General features: G+C 44.8%; 1 protein-coding gene across 1 annotated transcript in view; it reads right to left on the minus strand.

Annotated features, from left to right (window-relative positions):
- Positions 1 to 18,608, minus strand: part of lrrk1 (leucine-rich repeat kinase 1) — a 47,078-nt gene extending 28,470 nt beyond the window's left edge. Inside the window, 11 exon segments of the mRNA XM_070901795.1 lie at positions 537 to 649; positions 2,818 to 2,955; positions 3,635 to 3,798; positions 4,203 to 4,330; positions 4,568 to 4,794; positions 4,933 to 5,069; positions 5,936 to 6,115; positions 7,003 to 7,174; positions 10,076 to 10,266; positions 16,486 to 16,627; positions 18,482 to 18,608. Of these exon segments, the coding sequence (XP_070757896.1) occupies positions 537 to 649; positions 2,818 to 2,955; positions 3,635 to 3,798; positions 4,203 to 4,330; positions 4,568 to 4,794; positions 4,933 to 5,069; positions 5,936 to 6,115; positions 7,003 to 7,174; positions 10,076 to 10,266; positions 16,486 to 16,555 (1,520 nt within the window). The 5' untranslated portion in view covers positions 16,556 to 16,627; positions 18,482 to 18,608.
- Positions 18,609 to 18,773: the final 165 nt, after the last annotated feature.

Raw genomic sequence — 18,773 nt, forward strand, 5'->3', positions numbered from 1 at the left:
AAAGACCAAAGCGAAGCTCTCGTAGTGGATTTAAACATGTCATATCGATCATCTTAGTAATCCTGATCCAGGACCTACAGTATTTGGGATCAAGTCGGTTTCTGTACTTGGTGAGCAAAGTCAGGAGGCTCCAGGTGTTCTTTTCAATGTGTACATAGACAGTTTTGATCAACATTTCACATCTTCTGCCGCTAATCCCATTTTCAGGTTGTAGCTACAAGTTGACAACATGAACTCAACTGCCTGGTCGTCCGACAAAAAATGCTGACAGATCTTGACTGAACCTTTGAGTAGTGGCTAATTATCCCTTTATTTGTCCACAAATGCTGAAAGCTTAAGCTAACAGCATTTCATAAGGCGTTGAAAATGAGTCAATGTTGTTGCATAAAGTTTCTTCACATATTACGTTTGCTGAGCTGGAATGATAGGGGTTTTTCCAGTAACAGCTGACTCCAGTAGACAGTGTATACACACACACACACACACACACACACACACACACACACACACACACACACATATCTGTGTGGACCTACTTGCCCAGCTGGTTCCTGGAAAGATCGAGGGTCCTGAGCTTAGAGCACTTCCACTTACTGGGCGCCGGTAGTGTCGCAATGTGATTCCCACACAGTCTCAACGAGACCAGAGCCTGATGGGAGGATGAGCGGGAAGGAGGGGAGGGTGAGACACTGTAAACACACATTTGCCTTTCAACGAATACACAGACAGCTGGCCGACCGTATCGCTGATCCGAGACAAGTTTCTGGTGGTTTTAAAGCTAAATAGTGGTTCCCACGAGAAGGGAGGGTGGTCTCCGCGTGCGGCTAAAATCCACCGAGTTGTGGATGAATGCGTCGTTTCTCGCATGTAACAGTTCTACGGTTTTTGTATTAGAGATGCAGTGATTGCAATTTTCTTGGCCGATTTCCTTCTTTCAAAAGAACTATAATTCACAGCGTACACAAACATTTTTGGAACTTTTATTTAATGGAAAATTCAATTGTATGTTCATAATAACTAATAATATTACTTTAATGACTTTATCCCACTTTATCTAACATGTTTTACTTTCCTAACACACACCTAATGGCATTTATTTACATTATTTGTTTTCCATTACCTTCCATTAAAATGCACCAGATTACAGGACCATGACCTTTTTCCTCTTTTTTTTTTTTTTTTTTTTTTTTACACATTGTATTGTATTGTGGCCCTCGTATTGTGCATGCTGGCTCACCTGAATGGCAGTGACAAACTAAATATTACAGGACCCTAGCACTGACGTCAAGCTTACGTCGGATGTCCAAATGTCAGGTGTAAAACCGGTTTGCTCCTTTGGAAATCGGCTCGTAGCTGGGCCGCGTGTGTGGCGTGACGTGAGATTAAAACGATTTCTGGTCATTGTGTATCAGGCTCAGGTAATGTGTCACATTTCTGAAACCTCCATCCTTCACTACGGAAAATGGCTGGTCTTCCACTGCCATGAATTCCGCGATTTTCCTCATGCTGGCTTTGGCCTTTCATTGCTGATACCAAGATAGATAAGCAGAGGCTGTTGGTGGCTGGGCCTGCATTCTCGCTTTGCCGTTGCTAGCTTCTTGAAATTGGGCGTATATCAGTGAGGTGACGGTGTTTTAAGTGTCTGATCAAGTTTGCTGCTCCAAATGTTTTCCTCCACGCTTCGTTTTGGCCTCACAGTTTATTACAGATTGCGAACTTTGTGTCTCCTTCATTCACGGCGAAGAACTTCTGCGCTGAGGAATCTCCACACCGCGGAGCCTAAAGTCTTTAGCATTGTCAGTAGTGGGGTTAGGCAAAATGAGAAAATATTACTAATACTGTCAACACGGTGTCATCAGAGCAGAGCCGCACTATGAAAGGAAGAAATAAGGAATGGTTTGACATGAAGTTGGATGACAAAAAAAGAAAAAAATGTCTTGCAAAAGCGAAGCAGTGACAGTCATGGAGACGGATAACAGGACACATTCCATTACAGGCGATGTCGCATTGTCAGGTTTCATGATGAGAATGTTTTCCTGGACCTCGATTTGCCCAAAGGTGCAGCTGTGTTGTAATACTTCAAAGTATAATGCCAATAAAAGCTAAATTGACTTTAATTATTTGATTTAAATAACATATTTAAACTCCAAATTCTCCCAAATCTTCGTCAAACAAATCTACTGTGGGGATACATGCCTGGTACCACAAGTCTGGAACACTCATAAACTTCATTCATGATCAAAGAAGAAATCTGTAAACACGAGAAAATCGGTGAATGAGACAAATCCTCTGAAATCACTCATACGGGCCGCTTCAGACAAACAAATCTGTTTATATGCGAGAGTTTCTTGCTGGAGGCCCACCGTTGTACAATTCTACCTTCGCGTTTATTCCTTTCAAATTAAGGTTTTGCACCTCTCTGCTTGTCTTGGTACGTTCAAAGGCCGAACAATGCACAAAATCCTTATGTGGTTTGCAGTTCTATTGAAGAGCTCCACAATCCAGTCCCAAAATGTACACCTCTTTCCATCACCAGTGTTGGCAAAGTATCTGCATCTAACTGGTAGACTATCTCCTGGTGCTTCTAAGCGGCAGAACAAGAATGTAAGTCAATGACCCAAACGCGGAGCCAACAACGGAGCAGCAGCGCCATCTGGAGGCTACTTAACAGATCGCACAGAGGAGTCTGACTACCTCTGTGTGTGTTCCATTCTCATTTCTTACATTAATGGATTTATTTCTGGTAAATCCATGGACTGCTAACTACTCGTTGCGCTCCAGTTTGGTGCACGTACAGATCCAGACGGTGGCTCCTACCTCCAGTTCGAAGATATACGAGGGCAGCTCCTTCAGGCCGTTGTCGGAGAAGTCCACCTCCTGCAGCTGCGACCTCCAGAAGATGGAGATGGTGTTTGGAAGACTCTCGATGGCATTAGAGAAAGCTCTGCATTGCTTCTGCAGGGAAGGAGAAAGGAAGAATTTCCATTTGTGTTATCACGTTGAGACAGTCATTTAAATCAACTGACCTTTAATTGTGTCAGCCCAAATGAGATGAATGTCTATCTCAGTTGTGATTTTGACTATTTCAGCAAATCTCTTTATATACCAACACTGAGATAACGCTGTGATAGTTGACACAATACGAACTTCCACGTGGCCCATCACTAGTTACTCTGCACAATCCATAACCAAGGCTTTAAGACATATTCTGTCCATATTCTTGCCAAAAAACCTCCCCCTTACATTAAAGCATAAGTATGGCGTTATTGTGTGTTTTCTCTTATTGGTGAACAAATCCAGGAAAAAGACCAGAGCCAACATGTGTTAGTCTGTCCCGGCGCATCTCTGACACGCTATAAAAACCTCTCAAACAGCTTGTACACCATGATGTAGACAGTCAGAACCCATGACTTTGTCTAACAATCAAAACACCTATGATAAATTATTTGCGGTGAGCAAATTAAGTACACTAATAAACAATTACATTAAAATGTGTCAAATTGAACTCCATAGAGCACTACTAATAATATCAAACATGCACGACAGCAACTGGAGTATTCTATTTTGATTAAAAGTCCTAAGATTAGCAGATATAACAAACAGGAAGTGGATTATTATGAGTCTGGTTTCTTACCAGCGGACAGGCCCAGGGGTCAGGGAAGGCGCTCAGTTTGTTCCTGCACACATTGAGGAAGCTCAGGGATTTCAAACAGTGCAGGACCGCCGTGGGCAGACTGGTCAGACAGTTGTCAGACACGTCCAGCTCCTCCAGCTGGCGAAGACCGATCCAGTTAGTAGCTGCCGGAAGGGAATTAAAGAGCACGCCTGAGTCTAAATCGGACCGGTACAAATGGCATACAAAGGCCTTCCAGTCCAATACATCCAGGGTGTTAACGCACGAGTAGAGCTGAACCAATGAGTTGATTGAACGAAAACTATTTTGACAATCGATTCATTGTCAAAAGGAATTTTTCAAGCCAAAAAAAAAAAGCAAATGTGAGGATTTTCCTTGCACAAAACATTTGAATGCATCACCTTGGACTCTGGGAAACTCTGGGATGGACATTTTACACGATTTCATACTCCAGGCAATGACCTGGCAATGACCTCAACATGCGAATGACACGACGACCGACTGTATCCAAATGTTCTGCCCACGCACGTACAATAGTTACATGTAAACCGTATGAGTGGGAACGTACCAGCAGGGATGTCAAACAGGACTGTGAGCTGGTTCTTGGCAGCAGAGACTCTCCGGATGCGGGTCAGATGGAGAAGTCCGAGTGGGAGACTGGTGAGCTGGTTCTGGGAAAGATTGACCTGCTGTAAACTGAAGCACAGGAAAGTGTGAGGGGGGGGGGGGGTTGACAGGGGGAGAGCTGTCACACTCCTCTATATGAGACAAGGAGATTTTCATACACACTTGTGTATAGTATACCACATTGTACATCATTTTATACTTACTATACAAGGTTGGACACGGGAGTAGAAGTGTATAGAATAAAGTATAAAAATATATTTATTATATATAATATATACTAAATATCTCCCTCCCCCTCGTGCGTACCTGGTGCTGATGACCTCCTGGGAGTTTTGAGCAGCGGGCAGCTCTTTCAGCAGGTTGTTAGACAGATCTAGGGTCTGCAGGTGGATGAGGCCCCAGGGCACCACGGAGGGCAGAGCAGCCAGGCTGTTGGACGACAGATCCAGACGGGTGATGCGCGAGGAGACGTCCATGAACCAGTCCAGCTCCAGCCAGGGCAGCTGCAGACCACTCCAACACACACCGACAGCCTGCGCGCGCGCACACACACACACACACGCACACACACACACACATTAAGAGGGTTGAGACAACCAACAACAACATAGTCTGACCCAGTACTCTCTCTAAACACTTCTGAAGTATTACGATCTCAGAGTTGAGCGGACCTCCTCTCCTTCTGCGTTGGAGGTTTCCTGTAGTTTGAGTCTGAGGAGGCGTTTGCTGAAGGCCGGATGGTCGATCAGGGTGTACGAGGAGAATCCCGCTCCGTTCTGCAGCAGGAAGCGCGCTATCTCCTCCTTACCTATGACACAAAACACACGCCTCAGTCTGTTGAGGTGGACCACAGTGCTCATTCGGCGTCTGTCACCAGTGCCGTTCCAGTGCTTCTGCTTTACAGGTTTCTAAAATGTGCTTTTGTCTCGCAGTTGTTCAGCATTTGAATATTTCATTGAACCAAGGTGTGCCAAGTGCAACTCCATGGCAACATTATACTTCCTGTTTTACATCCCCCAGAGCGCCCAAATGATGGGAACTATACTTCAACCACTTAGAGGAAGACACTTAGGAGTGTTTATTTAAATTTTAAGCATTATTATATGGCCGTGTATTGTATTTAGGTCGGTCCTGTTGATAAAAATCACCAAAGTGGCGGAAGATTAACCAAAACCAGATGTGGTCGTTTCTCAGAGCACGGCCCCGAGACACAATTTCCACAAAAACACCAAAAACTCGCTTTCTGCTTCCCAACCGTGCGCTCTGTGATTGGCACCAAATGGTCGGAGCACTGCCTGGTCACTGCGCCTAAGTGCCAATTTACTTATCAGCATTCAAAACACATCTGGTACACATCTGGTACACATCTGGTACACCGTCCATATAGAGGTTGATTTGAGTTCCGCCATCGCCAAAGGATGTCCCAATCTTTTCAATGTGTCTCAGAAAGAGAGAGACAAGGAGTGAGAAGAGCTGAGTGGAAAGCACCCATCAAACACTTTATATCTGTATTTTCAGGACACAAAAGAAGGACTTTACTTGCTTTTAGAAATAATGTTTTTGCATCAGTAAAGCAGCAAATTCAAAATGCAGTCTCACGTTCCCGCCTGCCTGCTGCGTTCACAGATAGGTACGGACAATGTCTGGAGCGCGTTCACGCGTGCGTCTACCTACCTGCTCGCGCGGCAGCGTACAGCGGCAGCCCCGTGATGACGGCAAACTCATCGCTGTGGACAGCACAGTCCTTGGCATCGGCGTCGTAGCCGTGGACCAGCAGCCGGACCACGTCCAGGTGACCCTGCTGGCAAGACGTGGCCAGCATCCAGTTCAGCAAGTCTCTCCTCAGACATGGACCTGAGAGGGGGCCAGAGACCCAGTGTTCAGAATCAGAATCAGAATCAGAAGTGTGTGTGTGTGTGTGTGTGTGTGTAACCTGGTTATATTACCGAAAATACACTGTCACAGCAGTTATTATAGAGGAAACACAACAATTATTTTGTAAGCTTTAAATGACCTATGAAGTTTGAATAGCAACATTGGTGTGTGTGTGTGTGTGTATAAGACTATAGGTCTGTATTCTATCAAAAAACAACTTATCTTTCTTAAAATGATGGGCTTAAATTGGTGGCAAATACCCATTTAACATGAATATGACCAAAATATGCCAGTATCATGTTGGCGCTCATGAGAAGGTAATGAAACTGCGTCAGAGCCTTAAATAAGAGCAAGGTACTCCCTTATAATGCACCTATTGTAACCTTTAAAAAAAACACCAGAAAGCAGAAGAGCAAGACCAACAAGGAAATAGTAGACAGGTTAAAAAAAGATTTGTCAAAATCAAAGCAGCAGAGGCCCAGACAGGCCCAACTTTTAATTCCTAGTTTGGTTTAAGCTCCAAAAAAACAATGAATCCAACAATTCCCATATCCATTATCAGTCCCTTGCCCAACTTCACACCTCCAGTTTGTACTGCAGGTTAACTGTTATAAATCTACAGTCTACCATCCATTGCTAGTAAAACGGACTTTGACATAAAAATGTCTGATTGTCCTGTCTTTAATTACTGTAAGGGGTTGAAGCGTTAGCTTGGACAGCAGTAACGGTAACACCCTAAATCTGCATCCGATTCATCGCGTCAACTGGCCTCTGATTTAAAAAAAAAAAAAATGAATAAACACATACAGGGCCGGTCCTGCGCCGTATATATATGGTGAATATTGACCCGTTTCTTTTCCTCCTACCAGATATAGAATCCAGCAGCTCTTTGGCCAGGCCGGTGTGGCCGTAGTACGCTGCCAGGATGGCTGGGTTGTTGTTGGACGGCTCCTGGGGCACGGTGATACGGGCTTCTTTTAGGAGGTAACGCACACTCTGCAGATCACCGTGCTGAGTGGCCACACACAGGAGACGTACCTATAAACAACACACACACACACACACACACAGTGAGAAAAATCACTATTGGTGACTAGCAGGAATATGCATTATTTACGAGGGAAGTCCCGATCAAGCTTGTGTTTGCCCCCGATCTTGATCCGGTTACTACTAAGTTGGGTGCAAAAATGTGGGCGACTCTAATCGAAACGCCTTTTACGATGAATGTCTAAGTGAACAGAAGCTAACCTGACCTCTAAACAGTACAAAATTACATTATCTCTTTCAAGTTTTAAAGCAAGATTACTTTTCATTTCAATTGTTTACAATTTCAAAATAATAGAAAAAAGGAAAAGGGCCCTGCGCAAAAGTTTGGGAAACTTTTTGGATTATTCTTTGTTGCTTTTGACGACAATAATTACCAAGACCCAGACAGTGGTGATTTACTTGGTCTTGAATGAGTCAGGTCAATTTAATTCCAGAGCTGAACTATATATTCTGAAGCAACGCCATGCCTTCTAAAGTATCCGGCTGCAGTGGCTGTTCTTGTCTGGTGTTACCGACCGTGGGTTCAAACTCCCTATTTCCACTGTCGGGAACATTCTCAGAAAATGGAAGATTCCGAAAAATAGCGAGCATAAACATATATGTCCTTATGCTACACAATAAACAGTGACGCTCCACCAGTCAGAGCAGTGTGCATAATGCATGTAACAATCAAAGAGGAAAGATATTATGGTATTTCACGGTAGGTAAAGTGTAGAGAGTCAAGCCAGTGCTTTGCATTACAAGCTAACGATTAACAATGGACGAAATGAAGCAAAAACGTACTGTAGGTATCGGGTCGAGTTTTGGGTCTCAAATTTGGCGGTGCTACTCAGGTTCAGCCGGGTGGGGTCTGAAAGGCGCGGCTGTCTTTGCAGGCCTTTAATCCTGGACGTGCCTTGGGTCGTGACTTACTTCCTGATGGAAACTTGAGACTTGAACAAAAGAGGACTGAGGTATAAAATGTCGCCCTGTTTAAGTCTCCAATATAAATGAAGCCTGGCGTAGCTCTAAGAGGAACTAGTCTTTTGTCTTATTGACTATTAGCAACACGCAGAACATGGGGGGGGGGACTGGTTTTTCAGGTTGAACAGAGGTAAGGTTTCATGCCTGAGCCAGTTTGGTCTGTGATGACAGAGAAGTGGCCTTAATCAAATACAGATATACCAGACTATTAAAGCGCTGTGTTGGCGGAGTTTCTATTTTCTCTAAACCAGTCGAGACATAGAACAACTGCGTCAAGTTTACGTTACACTACATGGTAATTACCTTTGGTTCAATGTGGGATAATGAACAAGCAAGCAAGTCATGGGTCTGCTGGTCTGCTGGTCTGCAGTAGTAGGCCCATGCACATCACTAACTAATTTACAAAGGAAGTACAGCCGACCTCATATAGAAACTGTTTGCTGAACAGAGTCGTGGAGTTACAGCTCATCAAAAGTGGTCACAGGAGTGTTTGGACTAGATATCTAGAACAGGAAGCAGCAAGTTGCTTCTGCTTATTTTAATGACAGCTGGGTGGAAGCTATCTCAGCACATAACAGCATGGCAGGCTATAAACTTTAACAAACATGGAGTCTTGTCTCAATATGAACTAACTACAAAACTGAGCGCAATGGAAATGGAAAATGCTGATGGAAACGGAGGGCAGGGTGACGGAGGGCAGGGTGACGGAGAGCAGCGCAACTCGTTTCTGTTTCACTGCTCTGACTATTTCAGCCCTGGTGCTGAATGTTAGTGAAGTCAGCAAAGCTACTCTTGAACCGGACACTGGCACAGCCTCCTCGCCTGGGTCCAGACCTTTGAATCCACCGACTTAACTGCCTCTGGTCTGGCATCGTGACTTGGGGGGACTAACAATTAGCCAATCAGTGCCACGGGCCGGACTAATGCCATTGTCAAGATTCAGGCGGACACGTTGGTCCCTAGTGACTGGGCTTCAGGCTAACAAGCACCAGCCTCTGGGTCTGAAAAGTGAAGCCAATGCAAAAGTTCCTTAAACCTGCATTCTTTCTAATAACCAGCAGAGGCCGACTGAACCGGTTGGAAAAAGAAGTCTGATTGTATAGAAGTCTATGAGAAAATGACCCTACTTCTCACTTGATTTATTACCTCAGTAAACATTTTCCTAATGAGTTTATGGTCGCAATCGCTAGTTTCAAGTCTTCTTCAACACAGCATGACGTTCATCTAGTAAATTATGGTCCCATTTAGAGTAAAATAGACGATAAAGCTGGGTATGCTTTAGGGCGTGGCTGCCTTGTTATTGACAAGTCGCTACCACGGCACTACCCTGATGTTAATCAGGATGGAGGCGATGGAGTTAGTTAGCAGTTACTTAGCGTAGCCAGGTGCAGCCAGGTTGCCTATATGGGTAGGTGGACATATTGTCTTTGTCTCCCCCGTCTCACCCAAATACGGCCACTTCAGGTTCTAAAAAAAACCAAGAGGGCAACGGCCAAAATGCAAAATTCAAGGCTTCAAGGCAACGGTAGCCCACAAACCAATGAGCTGATTGGTTTATGCGCTCTCCCTCCTTGATCCTTGTTAGCTCTACTCTATGCATTATCCGCTGCAGGCTGAAAACTGTTCAGACTGTGCCTTGCAGTGACTGCACTTGCGTGATTCTTGCAATTTTTGGATGGTATCCACGTGGTTGAAAAGCACTTCTTGTAAGTCGCTTTGGATAAAAGCGTCAGCTAAATTAATGTAATGTAATATACTTTACCACACTGACCGACTATGTACAGTATATAATCAGAAGTTAAGACTTACCAGCATATAACTGTAACCCTGGTTTCCGCCCCACATCACACAACGTTACAGTGATGACCACAGCCCTACAAGCGGTGCAGGTGACAATGCGGCTGTCGTGTATATTTTGGGTGCACTCACCCCGTCGATGTGGGGCGCCCCCGAGCTGCGCTCCACGCAGCAGGCTTGCTGGATCAGCTCCCTGGCGGCCTCCTCCTCTGCGTCTTCATATGCCGCCTGGATGTTCTCCACAGTGGGAGACCGAACCAGCGCGGAGCCGGGCCCCAGACTCTCCACCAATGATGCTTTGGCGCCCATTTCCTCCCCGGGGCCTGACGGCATGGACAACGGACAAAGAGGGAAAACGGTGGTCAAATGGGATTCAAGCGTTTGCGAGGAGGAATGGGATCATGAGGAGGCTTTTTGGCAGCATGCTGCTGATTGAACACATCATATTACTGTAGTCCTGTTGGCAGCGTATGCCGAGAACTAGGTCGCCTTATCAAAGAATGCTCTCGTGGCATGAACTACACAGCTGAGTGGATCAGCGCTGCTGTGAAAGAGCTATCGCCTCTGGTTGCAGGTGGAATAAGCTCTTGACAGTGAGCTCATATCACACACTGATATTGGTATTAAAACAAGGCAAATATTAATACGAACACTCAATGTCAATATTCAGTATTTAGCTCCAATTTTCGAAATAAAAATGATGGCAAATGAGACTTTCTTCACGTAATAAAAACATACTGTTAGGTGTTCTGGTAATACAAACACACAATTGACCTAAAAGGCACTTGGTTGTGACACATTGATATAGTATCCAAATAAAATGCAGCTAGATTTACTGTCTAGATATTTAACATCAGAAGCAGCATCTGAGCATGGTTTCCAGGTTAATAGGATTGAGGTTACCATCTTCTTATAAACCGTGTTAGCCATCATAAAACATAGACCGCCAGAAGTGGCTGATGTCTTTCATCAAAGTTCTTGATGTTTCCTTTCCGGGGAGGGGGGGCTTATGCGCTGTAATGGAATGGGTGGCCGAAACTAGCCGAAGCTAGAGGATACATGCAAAGAGTTACAGGCAGACAATAGCCTCCCGAAGGCCAAGGCTTTCCCTCTGCCCTTGACTGATGGTGCATTTAAAATCGGGCCCCTGTGAAGTTCTTGCCCTGGCTATCACATACCCTTTGATAAACGCAAATCTTCACTTACTGCACGTTTTGTTTGTCTTTCCTTTTGGTTCTTTGCCAAACACAAACTAGTTTGTCGGCCAGCACTGGGGGAAGCCATTTACTTCTTGGAAGTGTAAAGGTCTTGATACCGCACTCAAACAGGGTAAACATTTTCGCCCATTTAAACTTTCTTTTTTTTTTCTTTTCAAGAAACCCACATTGGTCCTACTGTGCAGAGGTGTCTGGGAGCAACTTTGGTCACAAGTATAGTCCATGGTTACTGATCCTGATTGGGGATATCTCTTGGTGGTGGTGTCGGAATATACATGCCCCAATTTTGATGGGCCTGATTGCTGTTGCATTGTCTCCAACCTCATTTTCAACCATGCAGACTCCAATAAAATCATTAATGGTGATTTTAACTGCTATTTGGATCCCTTTTGGGCAGGCCATCTACTAAATTGCCTCAAACTTTGAAATCTGTCTCCACTCTCAACAACACTTAATGTCCTTCAATCTGGTTGACGTATGGAGACAACAGCACCAGCTGGGCAGGGAATATCCTTTCTTTCTCTCCCGTTGATGGTAGTTAAAACAGAATTGATTTTTCCTTAATGGGACTCTAAACTTGGATCAATGTGACTCAGTCAAAATATTATACTGATCTCTGATCACAGCCCACTCTCTTCAGTCTTATACTTCTCTCTTTCTCAACGCCATTATAGTTGGAAATTCAATGTCTTGTTGCTCTCAGACTAGGCTTGGATGGTTACAAACTGTCCAATCCATCAGAATCATATGCCTCCAAGCTTACCTTTTTGCCGGCACGTTGTTCTCAGAGATGCACATTGCATCCAGGTTCTTGTATTACCTGGCCTTTTTGGCCCTCTGTCATTTTTAATTGGTTGCCTTTTCTACAGTTCTGTACTTGCCCTTTGTAGGTATCTATACCATCATACCTTCCTGACATTTCACCGGGGTATACGGTATATGGCGGTATTTAGTAAGTAAGTACAGTTTACTTATAGAGCACATTCAAAACACAGCTTAAGCTGACCAATGTGCCATAACACTAAGTGCCAATACACACAAAGAGAAACACCAATAGTGACAATAAACCGGTTCTCGGTTCCCATCCCTACAGCTGGACAGCAAGGTGTTTAATCCCAGGTTCTTGAGCTTTGTGACGAGACTATGACTACTGAACTGTAGTCAATGGATCTCACACAGTTTCCTTCGGTGGCGATGTGGAGGGTGCGTGCTGTGGTTGTTGATCGGTTGGGATGGTGGGCAAACTGTAGTGGGTCTGGTGAGGAGCAGTCCTTGAGCAAAAAAGCTCGGCTACATCATGTAGTGTAAAATGCCGTAGGCTTAAGCTAATATTGGTGACTGGTGTTTTGTCTATGAACACCATCACCGACAAACACTTCTGTTTCCTCTTTCAGCTGTATGAGAGCCGCATGCGCCCGCTTCCTGCAGCCCCCCAGTTTTCTATGAATAATTAAGACAGAGAGAGAGCGTCTGACTGGGCTGGTGAGGCTACATGAGAAAGCCTGAGGGAGTGAAACCATTAGACCCGCATGTGCCTCCCACACACCATCAATACTCCCCTATCATAGCCTTACACGGCCTATCTGGAGAGGCTCAAAGAAGACCTCGAGTGGGATGAGGCCCGCCAGCATCTTCTCCATTGCCGAATTCCCACTTTCATTGTCCATGTTGTTCCACAAGAATTCCACAAAAATAATCGCTAAAGAAAAAAACAGCAATGAATCCTGCCTCCAAGGATTATGGAGCCGTAAGGACTTTAAGCTGCTAAACCACCTAATAGAATTTCATTCAGTGCTTTCAATGGAGACTTTTAGCTCTCCACAATTACCTACATGCTGATTCAGAAGCATTTCTATTTGGGAAAAAAAAAAAACATTCATGGGTGCTGCTGATCGGGGGGGGGGGGGGGGATTTCCACTTTGATCCTCTTGACATCAACTGTTTCACTTTCCCTCCGTCAGTGCGGGACCACAAGAAGGAACCAGCTTCATGTCCACTGTGGACAGTATCCAGTCACACACACACACACACGCACACACACACTGGTGGCAACATCACATACAAGCCAAGTCACGATCAACCAGTGGTGAAAGACGTATTCAGATCCTTTACTTAAGTTAAAGTAACTAATACAACAATGTAATAATACTCTATTACAAGTAAACAGCCCCTGCATTTAAAATCTTACTCAAGTAAAAGTACAAAAGGGTCATTCGTACTTAAAAGGATCAAAAGTAAAAGTACTCCAGAACTCTGCAGTAAAGGAAGATGTCCCTTAACTGGGAACTAGTTTTAACTACTTCACATATAGTTAGGCAGTAAAGGCCAGTGGTTCCAAATCTAGAGGACTGGAGGGTGTCAAGTATGGCATCCTCTTTTCGGATCCCCGGATCTTCTGTGAGTTGTTTCACAGACTTGCAGAGTGAGCTATTGTGACTGCGATGTTGCTAGCTCTACCACTATAATTGTCCTTTTGCTTCTTGTTATTACTAGCACGATCTAGTCTAAGCACGGGTCTTGCTCAAGGACACTTTGTCATGTGGACGGGGGGGGGTGTCCGGGTATCGAACAGTGCTAACCACTGTGCCACCGTGGCGTATATTATTCATGAGTACACGCATTTACTTAAAGATGATTGGTTATTATCATTATTATATCTATTCATTTCTTATTTTCTCATTTATTTTACGTTAAGACCCAGCTAAGGACCTGGGCTTCAACCCCCAGCAGCGGCACCTCTAGCCTGGTCAGTGGACGAATTCCAGCGCCTGTCACTTACTTCCCTTTGAAATGTGAAACGGATTCTTGAAGGTGCTGAAAAGCACCTGAAGCAACATTTACACCATGTCCCATTAAAATCCCGCGTTAAAAGTGTAATAAATCCCCGCATGCTCGAGTAAAATATGGGACGTCGGAATCAGGTTCATGGACTCTCATAAACAACCGCTGCTGCGTTAATGTACGGATCTGCAGAGCACACTGGCAGATCTGATGTCAGTAAACTGCTAGCAGAGTAAAAGCTCGGTGCAGAGTAGCTTTAAGGCTCTCTCGGTCCCACATGTGCAGCTCATAAACAAGGCTCCGGTCAGCATTTAGCTCCTGATTCTCCTAGCCCTGCTCCTCTCTCCTACTAACCTGCTCATAGCGAAGCAACGAATCCTCCTTTTCCTCGAGCCCCCATCTCATCTAAAGCTGATGGCTTTCTTTTTCCTGGCTTCCTTTCAGCTGCTGTGCGGCTTCTACCCAGCATCCTCAGCCATCCTTGGCTGTGTTCCCTGGATGATCCCCCCCCCCCCTCTTCTCTAATCCCATGTCGGGCGAAGGAGAGAGGGAGAGGCGGTGTGACAGAAGGGGGGGGGGGGGGGGGGGGGGATGATGCTCCTTTGTTTGAGAGCCACGCCAGCCTCTGAGCTTCCTGTCTCCATCTCCCTCACCCCGCCTCTGCCCTGATCTACTTTTATTTCATTCTCATTAGTCATTAAATGTTTTCTTTTCACCAACCAACAGTCAAAAACCCAAAGATCATCCATTTATTATGATATAAAACACAGAAAAGCAGAACATCCGAGGCTGCAACCCGAGAACGATCTGCATTTTTGTTTGACAAATGACTCAAACTCGAATAATCAACTAATTTGCCTGTCTCCGTGGAGCAACTTTTAGACCACGTCCCATTAAAATCCTCCGTCGAAAACGCAGTGGAGCGCACCCACGTGCACTTGAGTGAAACGCATTAAGTGTCTGACATCAGAGTCGGGTTAATGGACCCTCATAAACAACCGCTGCGTTATTAATGAGCTGTGCAGTACACAAGTCAGCAGATCCGTCACATGGACCTGCAGACCAGACCCTGACTGATCCAGATCTGATGTCCGTTTTTGCTCCAGTGAGTATTCCTCTGAAACATCATTCCATGGAGTATTTTGTTGTATTTCATTTAGACACGGTCTCAAGCGCGGCAGGTAGGGGCAGGGGGGGGGGCATCACAGAGTGTGTGCGCCAGAGATAATAATAAATATATATAATTAGAAGTAGGCCTATCCATTATGAAATGCAGTGATATGAGGTGACGTGCGTTTTTATATTTCCATCTGTGGGGGTTTTTTCAGCTTTATTTCGTGATCTCACCATAATCTTTGTGTCTGTAAAAACCACTTTGTGACTGAAGGTCCACACTTAGTTCACGTAATGACACCTGCACCAGCAGGGGGTGCAGTAGCTCCGAGTGGACTATTTTGTGCCACACTCTGTTCCCGAGAATGGTCCGTTTTTTTTGGCTACTATAAATGAACTGCAGATGAGCCGTTGGACTTTTCATAGTTTTTGGAGGCACTTTGTTAATCGCTGTGGTTGAGTCCCTACGGGATTTTGCCATTTTTTTTTGTAATCACATAAATGAACATACAAAACAACTGAACTGTGTTTCTTTCAAGAGGCGAAATATTAGAATAATATTAGGATAGGATAAATATCATCCAGAACAATCCAGCAAAGCAAATTTCCTTATAGATGTATATATATACACACACACACACACCACTGTCTGAGGGAGTGCACCCCGACCTCTACCAGTCCAAATCTCTGCACACCCGTTCGAAGGAACCGCTACCTGACCAGCTGACTCGGCACCGTGCAGGAGCACTGAGCCGGCGAGCAGTGAGCGTTTGGAAGACGGCGGAGGAAGGTCTTCAGTGCTATACTGTTCCACTGTACAACTGGACACACGTGCAGCAAAAGCACAAGCAGGGGAACAAGACACGTCCCCACTTCTGACACAGACAGGAAGTTAAAAGACAAAATATAACAGCAGATCACAACGGCTTCCTTGTTGCTTGTTGGGAGGGGGGTGGGTAGTAAACCTACTATAATCTAATCATATTCTACCATATTCTTCCATTTCCTACTGTAAAGCCCCGCCATCTATCATTAACTCTGTTGGCATTTACCGCACAACTGTGCCACATTCTACTGTAATCTGCTGGTGGAGAAGCTAGAAAAGCGTTGTGTGCGTTATATGTGAGACTAAAATTCAGAGCCCGGTCCTTACACACAGTTAGACAGCAACGGATAAGGCATGTGGCTCTAAAACGATGGCGGTTTCAGTTCTCTTTTTGCTAAATTTAAGCAGCGCTGCAGTCGCTCCCGCACATCGATACGTTTCAGTTCGCAGTCGCGTACTTTCTGATGCCTCCAACGGCATGGCAAGAATACAGCGCCCGTGTGTGTGTGTGTGTGTGTGTGTGTGTGTGTGTGTGTGTGTGTGCAGTGGCAGGATTTTGGGGATGGATGAGATGTGTGTGGGGAGGGGGGGGGGGGATTACTCACTGCTTTGCTGCTCCATGTTGCTGGGAGTGTCTCCAGAGTCCTGGGGAAGGCCAACAGACCAGTAGGACATTGCAGTCTGTGGTTAATCGCTGGTCAGAGCAGAGTTCCTCCACAGAAGGGGGGCCTGGATTCAGAGGTCGCCCTGCGCAAAGACAAAGCAGTAGTGATGAAGAACAAACACACACACACACACACACACACACACACAGCTCTCTGGAGCCATACAAAAAAAACGATTGACTATATTCAGTTTTTTTTAAGGTTTTGAAAGATTTAAAAAAAGAACGCAATCCAATGAAACACCATCACAGTGTGCATAAAGTGCCTCCGACCAGGCTGCGCAATCCTCTAAATGCGTTCTCATTAAAAAGCTATCAAACAAATACAGTGGCCAGTTATGAAACAGCGCCAAAGCTGTTCACGAATGCCCCAGTACACAATATTATGAAGTCCCTTTAAAAGAAATCCTCAATCTGCACCAAATACTTTTACACTTTTAAATACTTTTTTTCTGGACCAAATCTTTTTTTACTGAACTTGCATTTTTGAGATATCCTAAATAAACTCATTTACAGACGAGCTGAACTGAAATCACAATTCACGAGAGGTAAAAAAAAAAAAAGGAAGGATTTATAGCAGGGATGTTTGACTGCACATGTGTTCCCTTTTTTTCTGAGTGTATTTGTATGGTGACTCAGTATTGCACTTCAGTAAAAAAAAAAGTAAATAAATAAAAAGGTGCTGAGTTATCCTGACTTGTAATCCCCAGTGTGTGTGTGTGTGTCAAGACTCCCTCCCGCTTCCCATCATGCAACATGACGGAATCATCTCTTCTTTTACTTTGTTTCACGTATGAAATGTGAGACGCAAACTGTGAAACATCTCAAACGCTCCTTACCTAAATCTATCCTCCGATCCACCTACCTCTTTCGTATGTAATATCAATCAAATGACATTCAAATTCAACTTTAAAACCACATCACGTTGAAAGCGGAGTCAAACGTTCCGCTCCAACTCCATTTTGAGTTCAGTTTAACGCGTGATTTGACTCGTCGTTCAGCGAAATGCAGCTTCTGGCTTCGCTGAACTTTCATTCCGGTTCACTGGGAGTTTGATCAGAGATGCTGCTGGAGGGGGAGCCGTGCTGGCAGGCCTTCTGCCTCAGTTCGCAAGATCCAACGGAACCCTTCGGATTTTCCCTGAGAATTCGTCTCCAGTCCTACGCAGAAAATCAGTCCACGGGCTGTCGTAGCCAAACAATAAGTCGGGAAGGGTCTTTCATTGTCACTGACAATCAAAAGCGACTAAAGACGCGTAAAATGTTACATATTGTTGGGTGTAGTCCCTAAAAGACACACGTTACACCCACACATGTGCGCGCATTTGTGTGTGTGGCCACATGAATCTTATATAGCCTGGTGTGCCAGCATCAGGAGGAGGCGTGACAACACAGCGGGGTGCCCTTCCTTACTTGCATCAGTGGGACCCAAAAAAGTCTTTGCGTGCCCCTGCCAGGGTGTACCAGCAGCTCCAGCCAAATGCCAGCTGGGAGGCACACATTCCTCTGATTCCTTTATTACCTAATGCAAATTTAAAAAAAAAAAAAAAAAAAAAAATGTAGGTTTTTTTTTTATCTTTAATTTCGGATCTTATTCCCCTATATAGCTTCAACTCACTACCAGCCCGCAGAATGGTGAGAGGGGGCAGTTTGGGATCTCTTCTGAAGTCTTTTTTTTAAATCAGTGCCTCTGTCTGAATTATAAGAATGCCAAAGTAAAAAAAAGCGTCTTGCGCGTATGGAAAATATACAAAACAAAAAAAAAAAAAAAAAAAAAAAAATAGGCTGTGTCTTAAATTGGCAGTTTTTCAAAATACAGATTGGTTTGTTTTTCCCTGATGCCAGCGTCACGTACCGCGTCTCGCTGAGCACAAACGCGAGCACTTGTTGACACGCACATATCACGACGCGACAGTTACCGCCGTCGGCCGAACTCACCACATGGTTGAGAAGTCCGGCGGGCTCAAGGACGGGGTTCCGCAGCCTCGGGGTCCCCTCGGCAGCGGCACCGAACCGCGTTTGACAAGCGACGTTTCACTCAACTTCCTGATTCCACGGCGCAAACTTTCCAATCCCGACGCACGCTGCGTCAAGTCGGACTCCACGGCGGAGCCACTTCCGCTGATCATTTTCAAAATAAGATAAAAACAAAAATTAAAAATAATAATAAATACGATAAGAATGGGGACAACATCGTCACCTTCATCTACGTTTGAAATGTGAACGATAA

Source organism: Enoplosus armatus, chromosome 1 (assembly GCF_043641665.1).
Source record: "Enoplosus armatus isolate fEnoArm2 chromosome 1, fEnoArm2.hap1, whole genome shotgun sequence".
Lineage (NCBI taxonomy): Eukaryota > Metazoa > Chordata > Actinopteri > Centrarchiformes > Enoplosidae > Enoplosus > Enoplosus armatus.